Below are 20,604 nucleotides of genomic sequence, written 5' to 3' on the forward strand. Positions count from 1 at the left end.
TATTTGTAATTTGTTTCTTTACACCACTGATACTTACTTAACTGCAACACAGAATTACACCCTTTGATATTCCTGCAGAAACCAAAAAGTCCTGAAGTATTTGACTTTGCTATACTTTTTATTATGAATGATTCCACGTTTATTTCAGTGTTGTCTTTGTTTCAATAATTTCTTGGTTGTTTTGGGATGGCATGTTCATTCCTTAAAAATTATACAATAAAAATATCAACCTGTTTATGAAAAGTAAGTGCGCGAGGGGGCGGGGTGTGTGACGTAGTTCAGCGCGCTCCTGTGTGTACGTCTGGACCGTTTTCACCAATGACGATGTGATGGACAATATGGCGCCGGGAGTAGATTTAGCTTGTGAACCTGTCGTTGTCTAAAAGACTGGCGATCCGACAGGATGAACCTCTGCGCCCAATACTTACGGTGAGTAGAATCCGGATATTCTCAGGCGCAAATTGGCGAACGAGCGCGTGCTTCTGTCAATGAGGCCGACTGTGGTTTATCGGAATGTTGTTCGGCTAGCTTTGGCTGTCACTGCTAGACGCTAGGCTAGTTAGCATGCTAGCATGTAAACGAGACACGAAACTAAATATAAACAGAAGTGGTTAATGTTTTATCCTACACATCGCCTAAAAGGATTAATACTCGGGCTGTTAGGCAAATCGAGACCTTTGCATGGTCCAACGGCATTTCGTGTTTACAAAACAGTTGTTGTGGGAGGACATGCTAGGTGTTGTGCTATGTTAGCCCGCGTTAGCTACAAACATACCACTGGATGGAGTCAGAAAACAATTCAGTTACACCTGTTTGCTACGTTAGTCATAAGGTTTCGGGTGACTAATGGTATTTGTGGAAATCACCTGAAAAATAGACCTTTTCTTATTGCGTATATGCGTTACACATTTCCTTTCATTTTAGGTTGAAGTATGTATTACAGTGATGAGCCAGTTGTGACTGGACTGATGTAAGGCGCTTATATACAGCTGTTAGTTATGTGGACGACATGTGAGTTTTGACCTTGTTTTAGTCGTGACTTGTGGCACTCGATAGTTTTACCCTTATCGATCACCGATTCGAGCAAATAATAGACATTCTGGTGGAGGATTTCTTGAGACTATCTATGCCGATATCTGTTTTTTTTTTGTGCTTCAGTAATCTCAAACCAGCCTGACATGAATCGAGCGAGTGAGGTGATAAATGAATTTGGCAGCTGGTAATGACAAATCCAGGCCGTTTGAACGTGAAAGGTTGTAAGCAGTGTGTTTGTTGTTGGGGAGTGTTGTGAAGGAATGCATGATGATGACAGTCAGACAACACGTTTTAGCGTCTAACGTCAAATTAAGTTGACAACTTCAGTGATCTGGTATTGTGTTAGCTGACTGCTGACACAAGGAAGTAATACTGCAGAAAAGCTTTATATTGATACTCTTTAATATTATCTGGGGCCTCAAATGGAGCTTGTATGACTAAACAGATCATCTACTGTCTGTTGAAGTTGTTATCTAATACACAATCCCACGTGTTTGGAGGGGGGTTTCATCTGCGTCTAATGCATACTTTTTGATGGTTTACCAGTACAATGATATCAGAAGGTCAAATAAAATGTGACTCGTTATGTCATAGTTGTTGGAGTGTAATAATTCCTAAGAATCCCGTATAGCTGTTGTAATGCTGTTTTTTATTTTTAAGATCAAGAGATTAGATGTGTGTTTGTGTAATTAGGGAATTTATGGTGTTATAGCAATACTTTTTTTTAAATAATATTTTTAAAAAAGTATATCAGCATTAGTATCGTCATGATGACCTAAGCATATCTATACTATAGGTTGTTTTCACATGACATCATTGATGATGTGCGGAATTCAGATGGAGGGCAGGAAGTCATACTTCTACATAGGAATCGCTATTAGAACATCAAAATATTTCAGTTTTATGTTGTTTATAATTGTCTAAATCAATCTAAAATAAATGCCCAACAGCTTTTATAAACTTCCAAACGTTTTTGCTCATAAAGGGGAGAGAAAGGTCAAGAAACTGGCCGAAAAATGGAAGAGGTGTTATGTAATAAACATTTTTTTCAATACATCCATGTGTGCAAACTTTTTTTTAGAACACGATAATTTGTTTGACAGCAACAATAAAGATTATATACAGGTTTAGCTATATGAATAAATATGTTTATGTGTTGAATAAAGATATAATTTTATATCAGATATAATTTTATATCAGATATAAACACCACCACACTTCCAGGAGAAATCCAGGAGAATATAAATCGTACCCTGCTATGTTTCAGCAGAATAAACGTCCATAAGGTTAACATCGAGATGTGCAGCAGCGGTGAATGTTTGTTGATGTTAAGTTCATTGACAGAACAAAAAAGAAATGCAACCCTTGGGACAATACTAGACATTCATTATTGTGGAGCACTTTTTCCCCTTACAAAAATAATTAAATGTATAATAATGGAGACCATGCGTCCATCCACGCTTTTGTGTACAACTTTTTGTTGATGAATGCTACCGAATACTGTAGCATAGTAAACTGATAAACTGTAATAAATACTCTAACTTTCGTGTAAACTGTGGTGCATTGTAGGTTAGCGTAGAAAACTGAAGCTTATTGAATTTGTTTATTACTACAGTTGTGTTGTACCACAGCAACAATATAATTACTATGACAGTTTCATTAAAGTAATTATCTATAGTATGCTTCCAAACTGTATGCTATAGTATGCTTTACTGTTGTATTTGTCATGTAACTTAATAGCTTATACAGTGTACCGCATCGATGACAGGCAAATATATTTTAGTTCAGTAGAAAACTCGGCCTTCTTCATGATATAAGGATCATGCCCAACTAATGTGGTTATTTTCTATTCATATCTCCTTTGAAATGCGGCATAAATCTCAAAAATACAGACTTTCCTCTATATCTCCCATTGTGTTTTGTTTACTTCCTGCCCTCCGTCTGAATTGCGCGCGTCACCAAAACCACATGATTGAAAACAACCTATACCAGCTGAAGTATGTTGATGTCAATATCACAATCAAAAATCAAATGTATTGATTTTACACATTTCATCTTAACACTACAGAAGTCATTTAAAGTTAAATTGTTGCACTTTAATGCTGCTCAGAAGTGTTTTTTTTTTTTTAAACACTTCTAGTTGACGATAAGTCGCAATGTTTTATTCACTGAATCATCAGGTGCTTTCAAGCAATTGTTTTTTTTTAATATAGTTCTCAAAAAAATGGCCTGAAGTACACTCTTTTTGTCAGGTTTAGGCGTTTTGAGGGAACTAAATTAGTTCCTACTTCCCAATGGAAACTACCAGTGTCATTGGGTGATGAATTGTTTTTGATTGGGTGAATGGATGCCATACAAAACAGACAGACAAGGTAAAAAAAAAAAAAGTGTAATAAGTAGGCCAAATTGAATCTGTGCTGCTGAGCTCGATTTAATATACTACATACTATCCAGGTCCTCCGAGGTGGTGCAATAGGCTTCTCTTTCCATCAGAGCCCCAGCTCATCTTCATTGATGAGTATTCATCTCATTTCTGAAAGCGAATGTGAGGGCTGAGATAATAAGCTTGTCTCTGCCCAGATATTAATTTAATGTTAAAATGATGGTGATTTCAATAGTTTCATCTCATCTCATCAAATATTGTTTTCAATAGGAGCTGTGATTTTTAGTATTCTACTTGACAAAACCCACACATCCATATTATTAAATTATTCATTTTCTTATTTCATTCATTCATTCATTTTTTTTTCGGCTTAGTCCCTTTATTAATCCAGGGTCGCCACAGAGGAATGAACCACCAACTTATCCAGCACATGTTTTATGCAGCGGATGCCCTTCCAGCTGCAACCCATCTCTGGGAAACATCCATACACACTCTCACACACAGTCATACACTATGGACAATTTAGCTTTTCCAATTCACCTGTACCACATGTCTTTGGACTGTGGGGGAAACCAGAGCACCCGGAGGAAACCCACGGGAACTCCACACTCCACACAGAAACGCCGACCGTCCCAGCCGAGGCTCGAACTGGCAACCTTCTTGCTGTGAGGCGACAGCACTACCTACTGTGCCACTGCGTCGCCTTTCTTATTTCATTTCCTTTATTACTCAGTGGTCGCCACAGTGGAATGAACCGCCAACTTATCCAGCATATGTTTTACACAGCGGATGCCCTTCCAGCTGCAATCCATCACTGGGAAACACCCATAGACTCTTTCACACGTACACTACAGACAATTTAGCTTACCCAATTCACCAATAGTGCATGTCTTTGGACTTGTTGGAGAAACCCCGAACACCCGGAGTAAACATGCGAACACAGGGAGAACATGCCAGCTCCAAACATAAATGCCAACTGACCCGAGGCTCGAACCAGCAACCTTCTTGCTGGAAGGCGACAGTGCTACCCATCGCACCACCCCCACATCCATTTTAAATGTTTGCAAATATATATTTCAGTTTCTATATAAATTTCAGTAGTATAACAGAATATGTAAATGTTATTTGCATATAACATTTAATATTTATATATAATGATTTTGTTGAATGCTGAACTATTTCTCTCAGCAGGCATACATTACGTTACAGTTTCTAGGCATGGTGCAAAAGGAACTAGGAAGTGGGCTGATGGGGAAAATGGAACGCAGATTTCTTTGATCCCCTGGAGCCTAGCTCCAATAATTTAGTTCCTTTAAATACCTTTTGTGAAACTCCTAGTCGTTTTGATGATTTGTTCTAAGCCATATTCAGGAAGGAAGCAATTGGCTGTTACTAATGGCTCACTGAATCATTGATTCACCTGAATCGCAATAAATGCAGATTCATTGAGATTCAAAACACTGCTGTACGTTGCAGAACATTTCTGCTTTGTTTGGAGTTGCCAGTATTGTAGTTTAGGGAAATAGAGCAAAAGCATTGATGCAGACAATTTTATGTCTAAATGTAATTTTATGTATTATTTTTGTTGAACTGTCCAATCACATTAATTACATTTGCATGTGTGCTGATAAAACCGGCATGCGTTATATCATTGAACTCTCATGTTATAAATAATTTTTATAAAATTACAAAATTTATGTTTTGGTTGGGTTAAGCAATCGTGTAGTTTTGTCTTTTTGTTGTTATTATGGTTATGTTGTAAATCAGGGATGTCAAACTCCCTGATTTAAAACTCCGCAGTCCTGCACAGTTTAGTTCCAACCCTAATTATACACAGCTCATCAAACAAAGTCTTTCAGTCTTGTTCGAAACCTACAGGTAAGTGTGTTGAAGCAGGGCTGGAACTAAACTGTGCAGGGCTGCAGCCCTCCAGGAATTGAGTTTGACATCCCTGCTGTAAATTCTATCTTTTGCACATCACAGAAATCATCGGGCCCTGTGTGGTATTTGTTAAAGAGTTGATTGTGTTGGTTAAAACATTGTTCAAGTCTATTGCATAGATACAGTAACTGTTTCAGCTGGTGGTATTGGATAAATACATGGATGCAAAACTGAAAATGGTATACCAGATTAACTAGTAAATCGTCCAGTCTTTTCATAAAGTCAACAGTCAAGTTAAAGTTAATTGAATGGTCTCTTTACTTGCTCAACTGGTACTGGGCTTCACTGTCATTATATTTTGCAATTTTTGATCTTGTGTTTATGCTGTGTGAAAGTTTATTCAATTATGTATTATGTACATTGCTATTGTATTACTCATTTATTGCTTTTGTCTGCTGATTTAAACGGGCTACTTGTGGAGGGACGTTAGATTAAAAAACAATCAATCAATCAGTAATTGTTTGCATTATATTGGATAAAAATTTGATTCCCAGTAGTGCTGCAAGATAAATCAAACGTGATTGTCATGCACATTTTGTCAGTAAAGCCAGTTCTGAAACTGGTAAATTTAAGTAGTAAATTTTTAGCATATTCTTTCTAAGTTATTCATTTAATCTGGTAAATTATGAAGAGAAATCTGTAGCTAAAGTCGAGAGCTTGCAAATCTAAATGTGAGAATGTGATAATAATATTTGTATGTGTAGGTTGAAATGAAAACTCACAGCTCTGATGTGAACAGCTGAATCTCTCGATTTGCACAAACAGACAATAATCCAAACACCCGTGTTTTGAATTCGAAGTTGCAGATTAATAGTTGTGTATTTGTAAAATGTCATTCACAAACACAAAATGACAGACACACATATGTATGGCAAATTTGATTGCAGTTTTGCTGTACAACCACAAGTCGGCACTCACAACCCCTCAGATTTGCCAGATCAACTACAGTTCAACTATCTCTCACGCTTTGACTTTTGCTACACATTTTGCGCGATTCCTGTTGCAGAACTCATTCGTGCACTCGTAGATGCAGAGGCGCGAGAGGTGCGGGGCAGGGCTAAAGTTGCCTGACAAATGAGCAATGCCGGCAGCCAGTGGGACTGGGGTGCAAAAGAATAATTTCTATGATTATTTTATTATTTAGGACATTTTTTAAACATATTTTCTGAAAAGATTTTTGTTAAATGTAATTTATTCTACCAAAGTGTATATACCAGTATAAGAGCAGCAAAGACACATGCACTCTGGTGCTCACAGCGGCCTGAGTTCGATTCCCGCCTCGTGGTCCTATGCCAATCCTTTCCCCTCTCTCTGCTCCCCACACTTTCCTGTCAATACTCTCTACTGTCCTATTAATTAAAAGTGAAACCCCCCCCCACCCCCCAAAAAAAAATTTTAAAAATAAATAAATTTTGTCCTGAAGTATAATCATGTAATGCAAACATACAAATCATCCATTAATATTTCCAAAAAGTACTTATTTTTGCCAAGTGATTTTTCCAATGGCTCTTTAAATATTCAAAATGAACTAATATAATTTTCTACAATTTGTATTTTATGTCATCATAAACTATGCGTTTATTGGTCCGTTATGATAAATGAACCCAAATGAGTCCAAAATGGCCTTGAGTTTGTGAATGCATAAAAATGAAGCTCCCGAACTGCGAAGCTGTTATGCTCATTTCAAAGATGTTCACCAGACCTTGCCAAATCATTCTCTCTTAAATCTTCTCTTCATTAACATATTAATTTCTTGTTTTGAGCAGGCAGGCAGAGGCCCTGAAGGCTGACATGACAGGTATGTCTCTATGTCCTTTAATGTATTTAATTTAAAATGTTTGTTAATGTCTTTCTGACGGTGTTTTATTTTAGACTGTCCTATAAATATCTCTATAATAACCATATATAAGAATAGCGATGGTCACAAGTTATTTACGCATATTTCTCGAATTATTGAGGTGATATAAGGACTTGCTTGGAGTCTATTGCTGTGTTTCATATTTGTCATCTTATCCCTGTCACTCTGGTAACCATGGCATTGAATGTGGTTACTAAGACGTGCAGATCTTTCTCTAAATGAGCTGAAAGGCGCTGTTAGACTCAGTCGGTCACGTTCTACAGTGAGGCTGAAGCATTAGCTGTTTAACATGTTCAACTCCACGTGTCGTGCAGATTCTAAGCTTGGTGCCGCGGAGGTCTGGACGTCACGACAGGCTCTTCAGGACTTGTACCAGAAAATGCTGGTTACGGACCTGGAGTACGCCCTGGACAAGAAAGTCGAGCAAGATCTGTAAGAATACTAATGACAATAGATTGCAGTGATTCTATGAATTTACGTAAATCATGTCTTGTTTGATGTGTGTGGTTTAATATTTGGTTGACCTTAATTTTGTCCACAATATACTTGCGTTTCAGCTGGAACCATGCTTTTAAGAATCAAATAACGACACTACAGAGTCAAGCTAAGAACAGGGCCAATCCCAATCGAAGTGAAGTACAGGCCAATCTCTCCCTGTTTCTTGAGGCAGCTAGTGGATTCTACACACAAGTAAGCAGAGTTATTGTATTGTTCAGTATAGGGTTGTCTAAAGTATCGATTTTGGTACCACTTGGAACTGAAATTTAAAAAACATCCGTTTGCTGCCAACATTTACAATAACTGCTGTACATCAACTGCAAGCACAGATACACGGATGGCTGGATCCATCTATTCCAGTTGATCTTTCTTGGAAACTCTACCTTCTGGACATTATTAGTTTGTAATGTATCACAGCCAAAATAATTAGTGCCAGTAAGAAAACTGTACAATTTCGATCAATTATGAGTGAAACTGTGTTAGGCCTGCACAATGAATCAATTTTTAAACTGAAGTCGTGATTTTTAAAAGGTGCATTTTTTAAAATATTTATTTATTTGATTTTATTTATTAGTTTTATTTATTTTTTTTTTCGATTATTACTATGGCAAGGGAGGCGAGAGCGAGAAATAAACACGATCCAACTAATGTTACTTTAACGGCAGACAACTGTTACAGCAGAACCCACAAGCCCCTATTTCACTGAGATGAAGAAAATGAAAGCTCTAAACTTCATCTCTGTCTTTTCTCTATCGCGGATCAGCTGTGATAACTGCGCATTATAGACTGTAACCTCGCCCGTCTTTCCAAATCCGCGTCAATCATCAGTGAATAACGCCAGAGCCGCGCTAACCGTTAGAGCCAGTCGCAGCCCCTTGTACTAATCCCGGGAACACAATGACCAATCACAGGCGTTTAAGAAATTTCTCGACGATGCCCAAAAAGCAAGCGGGATAATACATTTATTTATTTTCTGTAAATGTTCATGTTGTTCTGTACTTGAATTTTGTTCAAACATTCTAAAAGAGTGTTTTCTTTGAGCAGGTAAAATTATTGGTACAGTTCATATATCTCACTGCTTGTCTTAAAGGACAATTTTAATACAAATTATATATATATATATATATATATATATATATAAAACTGTATTTATAAATTATGCATTTAAATAAATGAATTCCTGTGCTGTAAAGTAAAATCTAAAATTGTGAATGGGAAGCATTGTCAATACACAGTGAATGTTATGAAATCAATTGAAAAATAACAATCTAAATGTAAAGGTTTTTAAGGTTTTATATATCTATATATAAGATTTTATATATAATTTATTTAATTGATTTTAAAACACTGTAGTTATTTTCTTCATTTGTCATGAAAAAATGGTTTTAAATAAACAGACGCTTAGTGTAGCGTACTTTGTGAGTATGTTTGGTCTTTTCTAGGTGCTGTTAAAACCACCACATCAAACCTGCAGCTCTTTTATGAAATTATATTTCATAAAATTTGATTTTGAAATTATATCAAAATCATGCAGCCCTAGACTGTATTAGATATGTTTCGATCCTGATATTGTCCCTATTATTGCACTATTACTGTTTTTATTATATTTTACTTTTCTGTTGGGTGGATCTTGGCTTTGTTGTATCTTGTTCAAAATCTTAAATGTTCAGCTAAAAAATTTTCAAAGCCATGTCGATCTATCAGCGGTTTGCTCTATGTCAGCTTATAGACAGATCAGCTGATCAACGCGGCTTAAAAATGCTCCAATGTCCTTGTATCTGAGTTTGCACTTGATGAACAGCAGTGAAGTGGAAGGGGTAAACTGATAACGTTCCTGGCCAATCACAGTCATATCTGTTGAGCACTTGAAGACAATGGCTAATCAGCGGCGTTTAAGAACGCGCTCAAATGTTAGTGGGAAATGGACGTTTTTAAAAACTTCTGTATTGATTGGTACCGAAGTCGATACTTTTGACAGCCCTACTTCTGCAGACTGTGGCTAAAACATACAGACTAGTACCGTGTCACATGACTTTGTAGAATGTGAAATTTTAAAGACTACTAGACAAGACTTTACTGAGATCACTTTGGATGTTTTAAAAAATTTATCCCTGGGAAGAATTTCAAGTTGTGATACATGTACTGATAAATTTTGTCTAATTATTGTATTTTTTTTGGTAAAATTTATTTTTATTTATGTATTTTTTGCATAATCTCTATTTGAATTATGAAGTTATTATTGTTATTATTATGTGATGTTTTTTTCAATGTAAATCTGGTCATGAAATAGCCATAAGTTGCTGATGTGACCATAAACAAACAAACAAATATGACTCTTTTTTTTATGTCTGTGTTCTATTTTTTTTTTCCGAATGATTGTGTTTCCTTCAATCTGTACTGTTTTTTTTGAGAAGGTTTTTTTTCTGGATCTCAGCTGTTGCAGGAGCTGTGCACAGTGTTTAATGTGGACTTGCCTTGCCGTGTGAAGTCATCTCAGCTTGGCATCATCAGCAATAAACAGAGCAGCACCAGCGCCATCGTGAAGCCCCAGCCCAGCTCCTGTTCCTACATCTGCCAGCATTGTCTCGTCCATCTCGGAGATATTGGTGAGCTCATACAAGATTTTTCTTCAGCTTTGTGGAAATCATTAGCAACATGGTTTTATCAACATTAAAATATTTAGAAGCAGTGTTGTTATGGTCCCAAAATTTCAGCAGTCAGTCAAAAACAGTCAAATTATATTGGTCTCTGTACTAGTTTATTAGTCTTTTGCATCATTATTTTAATGTATTATATGACTACATTTTAGATATGTTAAACAAATTAGCTGATGCAATTAATAAAAATTATAAATAAATAAATTATGAATCATTAATAAAATTTCAACACTAACGTGGAGCATCAGTAAGATGAAAAACGTTTCTTTCTTGGAGCAACAGCCAAGTGGTTAGCGTGCTGACATATGGTGCAGTAGCACTTCAGGGCGTCCTGAGTTCGAATCCCAGCTCGGGGACATTTCCCATTCCTACCCTCTCTCTCTCTATTTCCCACTTCACTTTCTGTCTGAAATACTGTCCTATCAACTTGGTAAAGGCCAAAAATAAATCTTTTAAAAAGAATAATAATATTGATAATAATAAAAACAAAGAAACGCTCAACAGTACAAGTGGTGGAAGGTTTATTGCATTATGCAAAATGTCAGATTTTACAAGGTCAAGTACTGCAATTTCAGAGTCAGCCCAACCTTTTAATTTGGTTAACTTTACTGCATGTACTTGACTCAGGCATTTCAGAATTTGAATTTGATCTTCTGGTTAGTCACAGGATATGTTGAGTCAAACTCAAATCAGTTTTTGTTTTGATTCACAAAGGAATTTTTAATGCAGTATTCCAAAACAAGCATAACAATATATGGGTGGATATACACTCAACGGCCCCTTTATTAGGTACACCTTACTAGTACATGGTTGGACTGCCTTTTGCCTTCAGAACTGCATTAATCCTTCATGGCATAGATTCAACAAGGCACTGGAAATATTCCTCCAAGAATTTGGTCTATATTGACATGATAGCATTACGCAGTTGCTGCAGATTTGTCTGGTGCACATCCAGGATGTGAATCCCCTATTGCACCACATGCCAAAGGTGCTCTATTGGATTGAGATCTAGTGACTGTGGAGGCCATTTAAGTACAGTGAACTCATTGTCATGTTTAGGAAACCAGTTTGAGATGGTTCACGCTTTGTCATGGCGTATTATCCTGCTATCCCATTCACTTGATATTTTCTCTTTTCGGACCATTCTCTGTAAACCATAGTGATATTTGTGCTTGAAAATCCCACTAGATCAGCAGTTTCTGAAATACTCAGACCAGCCCGTCTGGTACCAACAACTATACCGCAACGTCACTTATATCACCTTTCTTCCCCATTCTGATGCTCAGTTTGAACTGCAACAGATCAACTTGACCATGTCTACATGCCTCAATGCATTGAGTTGCTGCCATGTGATTGGCTGATTAGAAATTTGTGTTAACGAGCAGTTGGACAGGTGCACCTAATAAAGTGGCCAGTGAATGTATTATGATAATCAAAATTTGTCTTTATTTACATTGTGTTGGTCATAATAGAATGATTTGAGCAGAGCTCACAGTGAACAAACTGTTTAAGTCAGAATGTGTATTGACTATGTGTTTTTTATTTAACTACCAACTTCGTACCAAAGTATTGGTATTTTTGGCAATATTTAGCATAAACCATTTGAAAGTCTAGAAATTGTGAAGAATTGAGGATTAAATTGGTTGCGCCCTTTATTGTGCAATTTACAGCACGTTATCGGAACCAAACCAGCCAGGCAGAGTCATACTACAGACATGCAGCTCAACTTGTTCCCTCTAATGGTTGGTATTTGTTTCTGCATGTCTTCACATCCTCAACCACACCGTTGCCATTAGAATGAAAAAACAAATTAACTAAAATGTATATTTTGTTCTCAGGTCAACCTTACAATCAGCTGGCCATACTGGCCTCCTCTAAAGGAGACCACCTCACAACAATCTTCTACTACTGCAGGAGCATTGCCGTCAAATTCCCCTTTCCTGCTGCCTCCACCAACTTACAAAAAGCTCTTTCCAAGGCCCTTGAGAGGTCAGAATACCTGTTTAAAATGTTTGCATTTACATTCTCACATTATGGTGTGTATTCATATGAAGCTAGTACTTAAATTGCCCTGTTTCTCTTTAAACTGCAGCCGTGATGAGGTCAAAACAAAATGGAGTGTGTCGGATTTCATTAAAGCCTTCATCAAGTTCCACGGCCATGTTTATCTCTGCAAAAGCCTGGATAAGCTGAACACCCTGAGAGAGAAACTAGAGGAGCAGTTCCAGGTACAGCCAAAATCCCCAGCCGTAGCACTTCATCAAATTTTTTTTGTTTGATTTTTGCATACTACGTTTTTTCCTGACTAATTTGTTCCACAGAGGCTGATTCTCCAGAAAGCCTTCAGCTCCCAGCAGCTGGTTCACATCACAGTGATCAACCTGTTCGAACTGCATCACCTCCGAGACTTGAGCAATGAGGCAGATGAGCATAGCTACAGTTCCGATGAGCAGATCAGCTGGATTCAACTCCTCGGCCTGTTCAGTATGTACTGCTCAGAAAACTGTTCTTTTAACCTTAGTAACGTAAATTAGTAATGCTGTGCGATTTGGGGGGGAAAAGCTAATCACATTTTTGACATATTGCGATTTTGATTTGTGATTATAATTTTGGAGTCAGGCTTCATCTTAATAATCTGTATAGTAGCTTCATACTGCTAAAATGCAGTGAGAATTAGTTAAGAAAAGGAACTGAAAATATATTAATTTACTTAAACATTTATTCAAATTTGTTTTTAAATATTCAGAAATGAAACACTCATTTTTCTCTGGAGCAATCAGTAAGCACAAATAAAATGACCTTACCTTTCTGTAAACAAGATGAACTCAAATTAGGGAGATAATGTAGCTTATTATACAAACAAAAAATACTAATTATAAAAATACAGAACACTCAGCAAACTAATATGGCTTATAAGAGCCTTTCTGTAGCTTACATTGTCTAAAAGAAAATAATTATCACAGATGCTACACAAAATATCATTACGTTAAAGATACAGCTGTGGTACTCCAAAATGGCTAAAATTGGTTTGAGACGGAAGTGTAAATCCCCTATCCTGCATTTAGATGAGATTTTATTTATTTATTTTTAATCCCTCTTTGGTCACTGCATTAAAAAGCACCGTGTCTTTAGTAAGGTAGTGCGTTATGTCATTAGTTATCTCCTGGGTAGGGTTGCACCAGCTCTATGAAAGTCCTTTCTTAAACTGGAAGGTAAAGTCCACACTAGAGGCTTTGTAACTACTAGCTAGTTTGTAACTAAATTTGTTAACATGTTCTTAAAGCAAACTGTAGTTTGTAGGCCGTAAACTCCGCATAAAGTCATGCGTATAGTCACATTGAATAAGGTAATATCCAATAAGAAACATTTAAATCGTTAAACTGCTTTAAAATTCTGCATCTAATGCTTATATATATAAATGTCCTATGAAAAAATGACAAATTATATTTGTATAGTACATTACATTTAAAGTCAGCCACTCCAGATGACGCACATACCTGAATCTCGAGCCATGAATGCACGTGAAATACACATGAAGTTATCAAAACATTCAACTTTAAAATTTTTTGTGACTGTGAAACCAAAAACTTCCCATATTGCTGATGTCCTGTTTTTCTTTGATATTAATTCGCCTATTAATGCTTCTGAAGAGGCAGGACACCATCATCCCACTCGTCCACGCTTTCCTGTTTGTGTTTTTTTTTTTTGTGGGCGTTTCGCATAGTTCAGTTGTGCAAATCAGATTGAGCAGAACAAAAGTGTGCGCACTCAATTAGCTAGTAAGACTGTCACACACTGATGCCATGCATGCATTTGCTCTGGGCGGGGGAAATTAAATACATATTTCATATCGCAGCATCTTGCGATTTAGGTAATCGCAACGTTCACACAGCCATATTGTAAGTAGTATATAGCATACTGTAAAAAATCTCTCTTTCTCTCTATTATGGCAAAACTGAATTTGTAGCAGCCTTTTTCTTGATTTGACCAGCCTTTACATGATCCTTCTGAAATTGTATGCTAATTTAGTACTAAAGAAACCGTTCTCATTTTTATCAATTGAAAAGAGGTGCTTAATATTGTTTTATTCAACATTTGTTTCAACAGATATTTTCATGCGCAAACATTTGGTATTGGCCAAAAATGTTCATCATGAATCATCATGAACATTTATCTCTGAGTCAATGAAAAGCAATTTTTTTGCTATAAATAAATATACAAATATATCCAGAAATTTTCAAACCAGATAATAACCTTATCAAGTGTGATATGTAGAGCTAAATATACAAGCATTACATTTCCCTGGGGTTTAGAATAAGCCATTTCAATTCTAAAAAGGCCAACTGCTGATTTCAAAGCTATTAATTATTGTATAAATGATAATGTATAAATAATAATTGTATGTTTTGTTAAAAGAAAAAGTGATAGCTCCCACAAAATAAAACAAACTTGAAGCTCAGCCTAACAAATATTGTTTTGCGCAGTGTTGTGATATAATTGTCTTTCCCCAGTGTCGTTCCTTGGAGTGATGTTAAGTCGAGCTTTACTGAATAAGAACCGAGAGGAGATCATGGGAGAATGTCCACTGCCTGCCATTAAAGTGTCTCTGGACTGGCTGAGGCTTCGACCCACTGTGTTTAACGAGAGTGCCATGGACAAGCGACAGTAGTAAGAAACCCTTTCTTTTTTTTTTCACCAAAAAGAGAAATATTATTATTAATAAATAGTGGTTGATTTAGTATTTTTTTGTGTTTATTTTGTATTAAATTGGAAACATGTTGTCTCTTAAAAGGATGATTTACTGGATCTCAATTAATAATTTTAGTCCCAACTAAAGAATGACAGAAAATCTGGTTTACTGATATTTTTCTTAAGTTTAATACAAGTTAATATATATATATTTTTAAAGCTATATTTATTCAGATCAGTTTTTGTTTTCATTGTGGAAAATAAATGAAAGTAAATTGTAAATATTGGTTAACAGGTACATGATCATGTAGATAATCTGTATCATTATATAAAGGAAATTATGTTTGAGAAACTCTAATCCTAGCAACAATATTCACAATCCATCGCATGCCGTGTCTGTATTTTTTCATGATGACATTTGGTTCTGTAAGAGCCAAGATTTTGAGGCACTGAATACTGTTAAAATGACACATCTTTGGCATCTCGCAGCATCTGGCCATGGCTGGTGTCCATTCTGAACAGCTTTCAGCCTAAAGAAGAGGATGTATCAAATGCATCAGGTAGTGAGCACTACATTACATGCATTTTACTCAATTCTTTAGGTCATCGTGATATACTGCACTTCTTTTTTTTTTTTTGCTAACAGCCATGATTGTTTGTTTCACAGTGATTCCACTGCCTGAGGAGTTTGAGTTGCAAGGCTTTCTGGCTCTTCGGCCTGCTTTGAGGTAAACCTTCTTGATTTTATAAATTATTGTTCTTGATTGAACTTTTACACACATGACTGTTTTAGCTGTGTTTGGTGTCTTAAGGCTATTCTTCAATGATTCCAGGATGCTGGACTTCTCGAAAGGGCATCAGGGAATGGTGGTTGGAAAAGAGAGTCTGTTAGTTCATGCCAGACACCAGAGACTCATCAGCCTGGGCAAGTGGGTGGCTGATAACCAACCACGGTGAGCCATTCTTTCTCTTGCATTTTGTACTCATGACTATTTTCATCTCTATTGGACTTTAAGGTCTGCCACCATCATGAACAAAAATAAACAAACAAAAATGCTGAAAACTTTAAAAATGATAATAATTAGTCATTAAAAATAGGGATGTACCGATCCTGATACTTGGATCGGATATCGGTTCAATACTGTATATTTTTGCTGGGGTATCTGGTATCAGCCAGCTGGTACCGATCCAAATCTTGTCTTGCGCATGTGCTATATTCTGTGTAATTTATAAGCCAACAAAAGCCATGAAGGTAGCCTATCACAAGGCACTAGAAAGTTGTCATGTATGCCTACTATATCCCAAATGTTCTGTAGCCTTTCTATAATTTAATGTGAAGTACAGTTAAATTCATGTTCACTTCAGCGCTTCTCTCCGCTGTGCCTGTCTATCATTCTCCATTCATTCACAATTTAGACTGCGTGTCGCGTTCATGACAACTCAAAAAAACGTTCTACAAGATTATTTGTTCCTGTTAGTTTAAATAATCAGTAGAGAAATGCACTTAGTTTTGCAATAAATAGGTTAATTTTGACCCGCAGCACTGAGTTCATTGCTGTTTCTAAACTATGTTGCGTTGTGTTAGTGTGATTAGCAGATCGCATTCGCAACACTAGAGTAGAGAGGGTTAATACCTGCTCTTCACACACAAAGTAGGCCTAACTGGAATTTAAAACTAGATTCTCAACGCAATAATTTCTTCCCTTTGTGCTGCTGAGTTTTTAAGTGTCTGCAGATACCTGAGGGCTACGCGCAGTGTCTCAGTGATGCATCAAGCGCTTCATTCATGCACCATCTGCGCAGACGTGACTTGCGCCACTCATAAAATTATTCTCACAATACGTTTCACTCATCCTTCCGACTGAGTTTATTCTTCCGAGGGGAATACTTTCAGTGCTGAGAGTGTAAATAGTTTGTAAAGCCTGGCTAATTGTGGTCAAAGTAGTTGATTAAATAAATAAAAATGAAACTGACGGGCGCAATATGCATTGTCGTTAACAGAAAATTATTTAGGCTAATATAGGCTACTCTAAAACTGTGAAATTATTTTTATTAAAGATATATTATTTGAGTTCATCACCAGAACTATAGAAACTGTTTTATGTTACTAAAAAAAAAAAAAAAAAAAAACGGCTGTATTGGCATCGAATCTGTATCGGTCGATACTCAGAATTTTAGTGTCAGGATCAGATTGGTTCCAAAAATGGTATCGGTGCATCCCTAATTTAAAATGATTTATGCTTTTTCTGTTTATTTTTCCTTTACCTGTATTTATTTATTTGAAATGTTTCACTATATAATAATGCTTTTTCCATTTGCATTTATAGTTATGAAATTTCCATTTACTTTAACATTTTTTTTCTAGTTTTTTCAATTAATGTCTTCTTTTTTTATTAGTTTATTTTTAAATCAAGGGATATTTTTTAAAAAGTTGATATTTTTCACAATGTATTATCTTTCAATTATTTTTGTCTTTTGTCTTTTTGTAATAATTTAGGTTTTAATTACCTTGTTTACTTTTTTCGATTTTCGTGTTTTTGGATGTTTTTTCTTTTTTAAATTTCTATATGCTTTTTTTTAACAATGACTATTTTGAGGCTGATTTTTATTTGAATCATAGACAAATATTTGTTTGCAAGTTTTATTTTTTCAGAACTTTCTTATCAAGTCTTTTTCATTTTCTTTTAAAATTTTCTAATCAGCTTTTTGCTTGCTTATATACAAACATACGTTTTGTATATAAGACATGATTACATGATTACTTTTGCCATCAATAGGTTAATCCAGTGTCGCATAAGTGATGGCCTTGTGCTCTTCATCACTGACATCCCTGAGATAGTGGTGGAAGAGCCACAGGAAAAAGACACACCGGTCCTCCAGGAGTCCTCTAATGGCGAACAGACCCCTAACGAAAGCACCCATGGCCTGAAGTCAGTCCTGTCAGCTGGAAAGAACCAGAACAGTGGACTAGATAGCAGCGAGAGACCTGTGGTCACATTTAAAGAGAACATCAAACCTCGAGAGCAGAGCAGAGAGCAGAACCGAAACCAGCACCAGAGGGACGCTGGGAAGGACAGAGCAGGATTTAATAAAGGAAATGGAATACAAGGGAAGAACGAGCAGAAGAAAGAAGGCAAGAGGAAGAGCGAGGTGAAGAAAAACAGTCATGATAAAACAACAGATGCTGGGAAACAGGTTAGAGACAAATTGTTATTTAGATTTCATTTAGATGTGCGAATATTCAAACCCTCCTCTTACTGTTTTTTTTTTTTTTCATAGGTGAAGACTCAGACTGAGCTGAGAAAGACTCCAGTGTCTGAGGCAAGGAAGACTCCAGTCACACAGACTCAAACCACATGCTCTTCACAGTTTATTCCCATCCACCACCCAGGAGCTTTCCCTCCTCTGCCGAGCAGACCAGGTATAATTAAACAGTTTATAAATGCCTCATCTGACTATTTAAAGGAACCTAGTATGCCCTTTTACAAAATGCAAAACTGATCTCAGGTGTCCTCCGAATGTGTCTGAAGTTTCTAAAAATCCCATAAGGTACTGTAACATGCTAAAATGTGGTTTGTGGGCCGTGCCTAAAAACAGTTGTTTTGGTATTCCCAGCTCATCTTCAGGAAAGGGCGTAGCATATGCTTTGCACAACTACAGAAATAAACAGACAGTAAAAGCAACATGACAAAGAGCAAGAGAACTTGCGCTTAGCAATACATGTACAGTTGAATTATTAGAATTCAGAATTATTAAACCCCCTGAATTATAAGCCCCTCTGTTTATTTTTTCCCCCAATTTTTGTTTAAACGAGAGAACGCATTTCTAAACATAATAGTTTTAATAGCTCATTTCTAATAACTGATTTATTTTACATGCTGACAGTAAATAATGTTTTAAAAGATATTTTTCAAGACACTTCTGTACAGCTTAAATTTAAATTTAAAGGCGTAACTAGGTTAGTTAGGTTAACTAGGAAGGTTAGGGTAATTAGGCAAGTTATTGTATAAGATTGTTTGTTCTGTAGACTATCAAAAAATAGCTTAAAGGGGCTAATAATTGTGACCTTAATTTTTTTTTTTTTCTGAAAATAAAAACAAGTAAGACTTTCTCCAGAAGAAAAAATATTATCAGACATACTGTGAAAATTTCTTTGCTCTGTTAAACTTCCTTTGGGATATATTTAAAATTCAAAGGGGGTTTAATAATTCTGACTTCAACTGTGTAAAAAAAAAAAAGAGTCTGCCTTGCATTGCTTCTCCTTTACAAAAACTTTCATATTCAGTTTTATATCCAAACACACAACACATTGCTTAGGAGAGATTGTTGCTGATCCAGCTGCTTGAGCTTGGAAAACATGCAAGACTATGTACTACTGTAATGCTGTGCAACCAAATACAAATTCATGAGCGTAAAGCAGATGTGATGTCACGTTGCCTTACAGTACAACAGTAATGTTATGGTATGTTTCTTATTTTGGTTAATACTACTGTATTATTATATTATAATACTATTATACTATTAATACTATTATGTTATAATTGAATAAGCTTTTTAGTATGATTCAGTAAGAGCAACACAATAGACACTCTTATTTATATCAATATTCATTCTTCTTGCTATTATCTCCTTCAGGTTTCCCCCCACCAGCATATGTGATCCCTCCTCCTGTGGCGTTCTCCATGAGCCCAGGTTTCACCTTCCCCACTGGTGTATCTGTACCCACACCCTTCCTTCAGACCGCTTCTCATCCTCAATCTGGCAATCCTGTCCAGGCTGGGAAACCCTCACACATTCCCTACAGCCAGCAGAGGCCCTCGGGCCCTGGAGCCCTAAACCAGGGCCCTCCCCAGCCTCAGCAGACCCAGCCTCCCCCTCCACAAACATCCCAACAGGCTCTGCAACAATCTGTGCAGCTCCAAGTACAGCAGCAGCAGCAACAACAGCAGCAATCGCCCACCAAGCAGAGCTCTCAGCTTGGGAAAAGCCCCCCACATCATCACAGCATGCAGCAGGTAAGGTTTATTTGTGGTATTGCACTCTTTTATTAATTGCTTAATGTTATGTTTCATATTTATATTACAGTACAACAGTAATGTTATGGTATGTTTCTTATTTTGGTTAATATAAAATTAGCATTTCTTCTAATTCTAGTTTTGCATCACAGTAAAAATCAGTTGAATAGGTCAAAAACAGTGAAATTTTGCCCACTGCAAACTCATTTATGAAGGTTTTTTTTACTATGTTTACTTTATGATTAGTGAAAGTTTTGTGTTCTTTTAAACCTAAGTGTAAACACTCAAATGAAAAAAGTCTAAGGGTGCTTTTACACATGCAGATCGATTCTCTTGTTCCGAAACAGGGATTTAAATCGTTACACTGTTGCACTTTGTTCTTGGTGCGGTTCGCTTTCACACGGTAAAGTTTCTAAACGGACCAAAAGAGCTAAAACAAGTCATGTGCGAGTAAAACTCCTCACATTGGTCAGAGTTTCACAGTTTATTTTGCAGAGTCCCGCTCAGCTGCCATCCATTTTACATTTA

At 36.5% G+C, this 20,604-nt stretch overlaps 1 protein-coding gene across 4 annotated transcripts in view; it reads left to right on the forward strand.

Annotated features, from left to right (window-relative positions):
• Positions 1-325: 325 nt before the first annotated feature.
• The window catches only part of smg7 (SMG7 nonsense mediated mRNA decay factor), a 33,112-nt gene continuing 12,833 nt past the window's right edge, over positions 326-20,604 (forward strand). For 2 of the 4 annotated variants that reach the window (XM_056478134.1, XM_056478150.1), the window contains exons 1-16: positions 326-429; positions 7,126-7,157; positions 7,532-7,649; positions 7,775-7,907; positions 10,150-10,321; positions 12,043-12,114; positions 12,211-12,361; positions 12,465-12,600; positions 12,694-12,856; positions 14,884-15,040; positions 15,551-15,621; positions 15,729-15,789; positions 15,874-16,014; positions 17,839-18,256; positions 18,341-18,482; positions 19,697-20,076. In XM_056478134.1, coding sequence (XP_056334109.1) covers positions 404-429; positions 7,126-7,157; positions 7,532-7,649; positions 7,775-7,907; positions 10,150-10,321; positions 12,043-12,114; positions 12,211-12,361; positions 12,465-12,600; positions 12,694-12,856; positions 14,884-15,040; positions 15,551-15,621; positions 15,729-15,789; positions 15,874-16,014; positions 17,839-18,256; positions 18,341-18,482; positions 19,697-20,076 — 2,373 coding nt within the window. In that variant the 5' untranslated portion in view covers positions 326-403. The remainder of the gene's footprint in view (positions 430-7,125; positions 7,158-7,531; positions 7,650-7,774; positions 7,908-10,149; positions 10,322-12,042; positions 12,115-12,210; positions 12,362-12,464; positions 12,601-12,693; positions 12,857-14,883; positions 15,041-15,550; positions 15,622-15,728; positions 15,790-15,873; positions 16,015-17,838; positions 18,257-18,340; positions 18,483-19,696; positions 20,077-20,604) is intronic. The other 2 variants (XM_056478142.1, XM_056478159.1) reach the window with 1 other exon arrangement.

This window comes from Danio aesculapii, chromosome 2, assembly GCF_903798145.1.
Source record: "Danio aesculapii chromosome 2, fDanAes4.1, whole genome shotgun sequence".
NCBI lineage: Eukaryota > Metazoa > Chordata > Actinopteri > Cypriniformes > Danionidae > Danio > Danio aesculapii.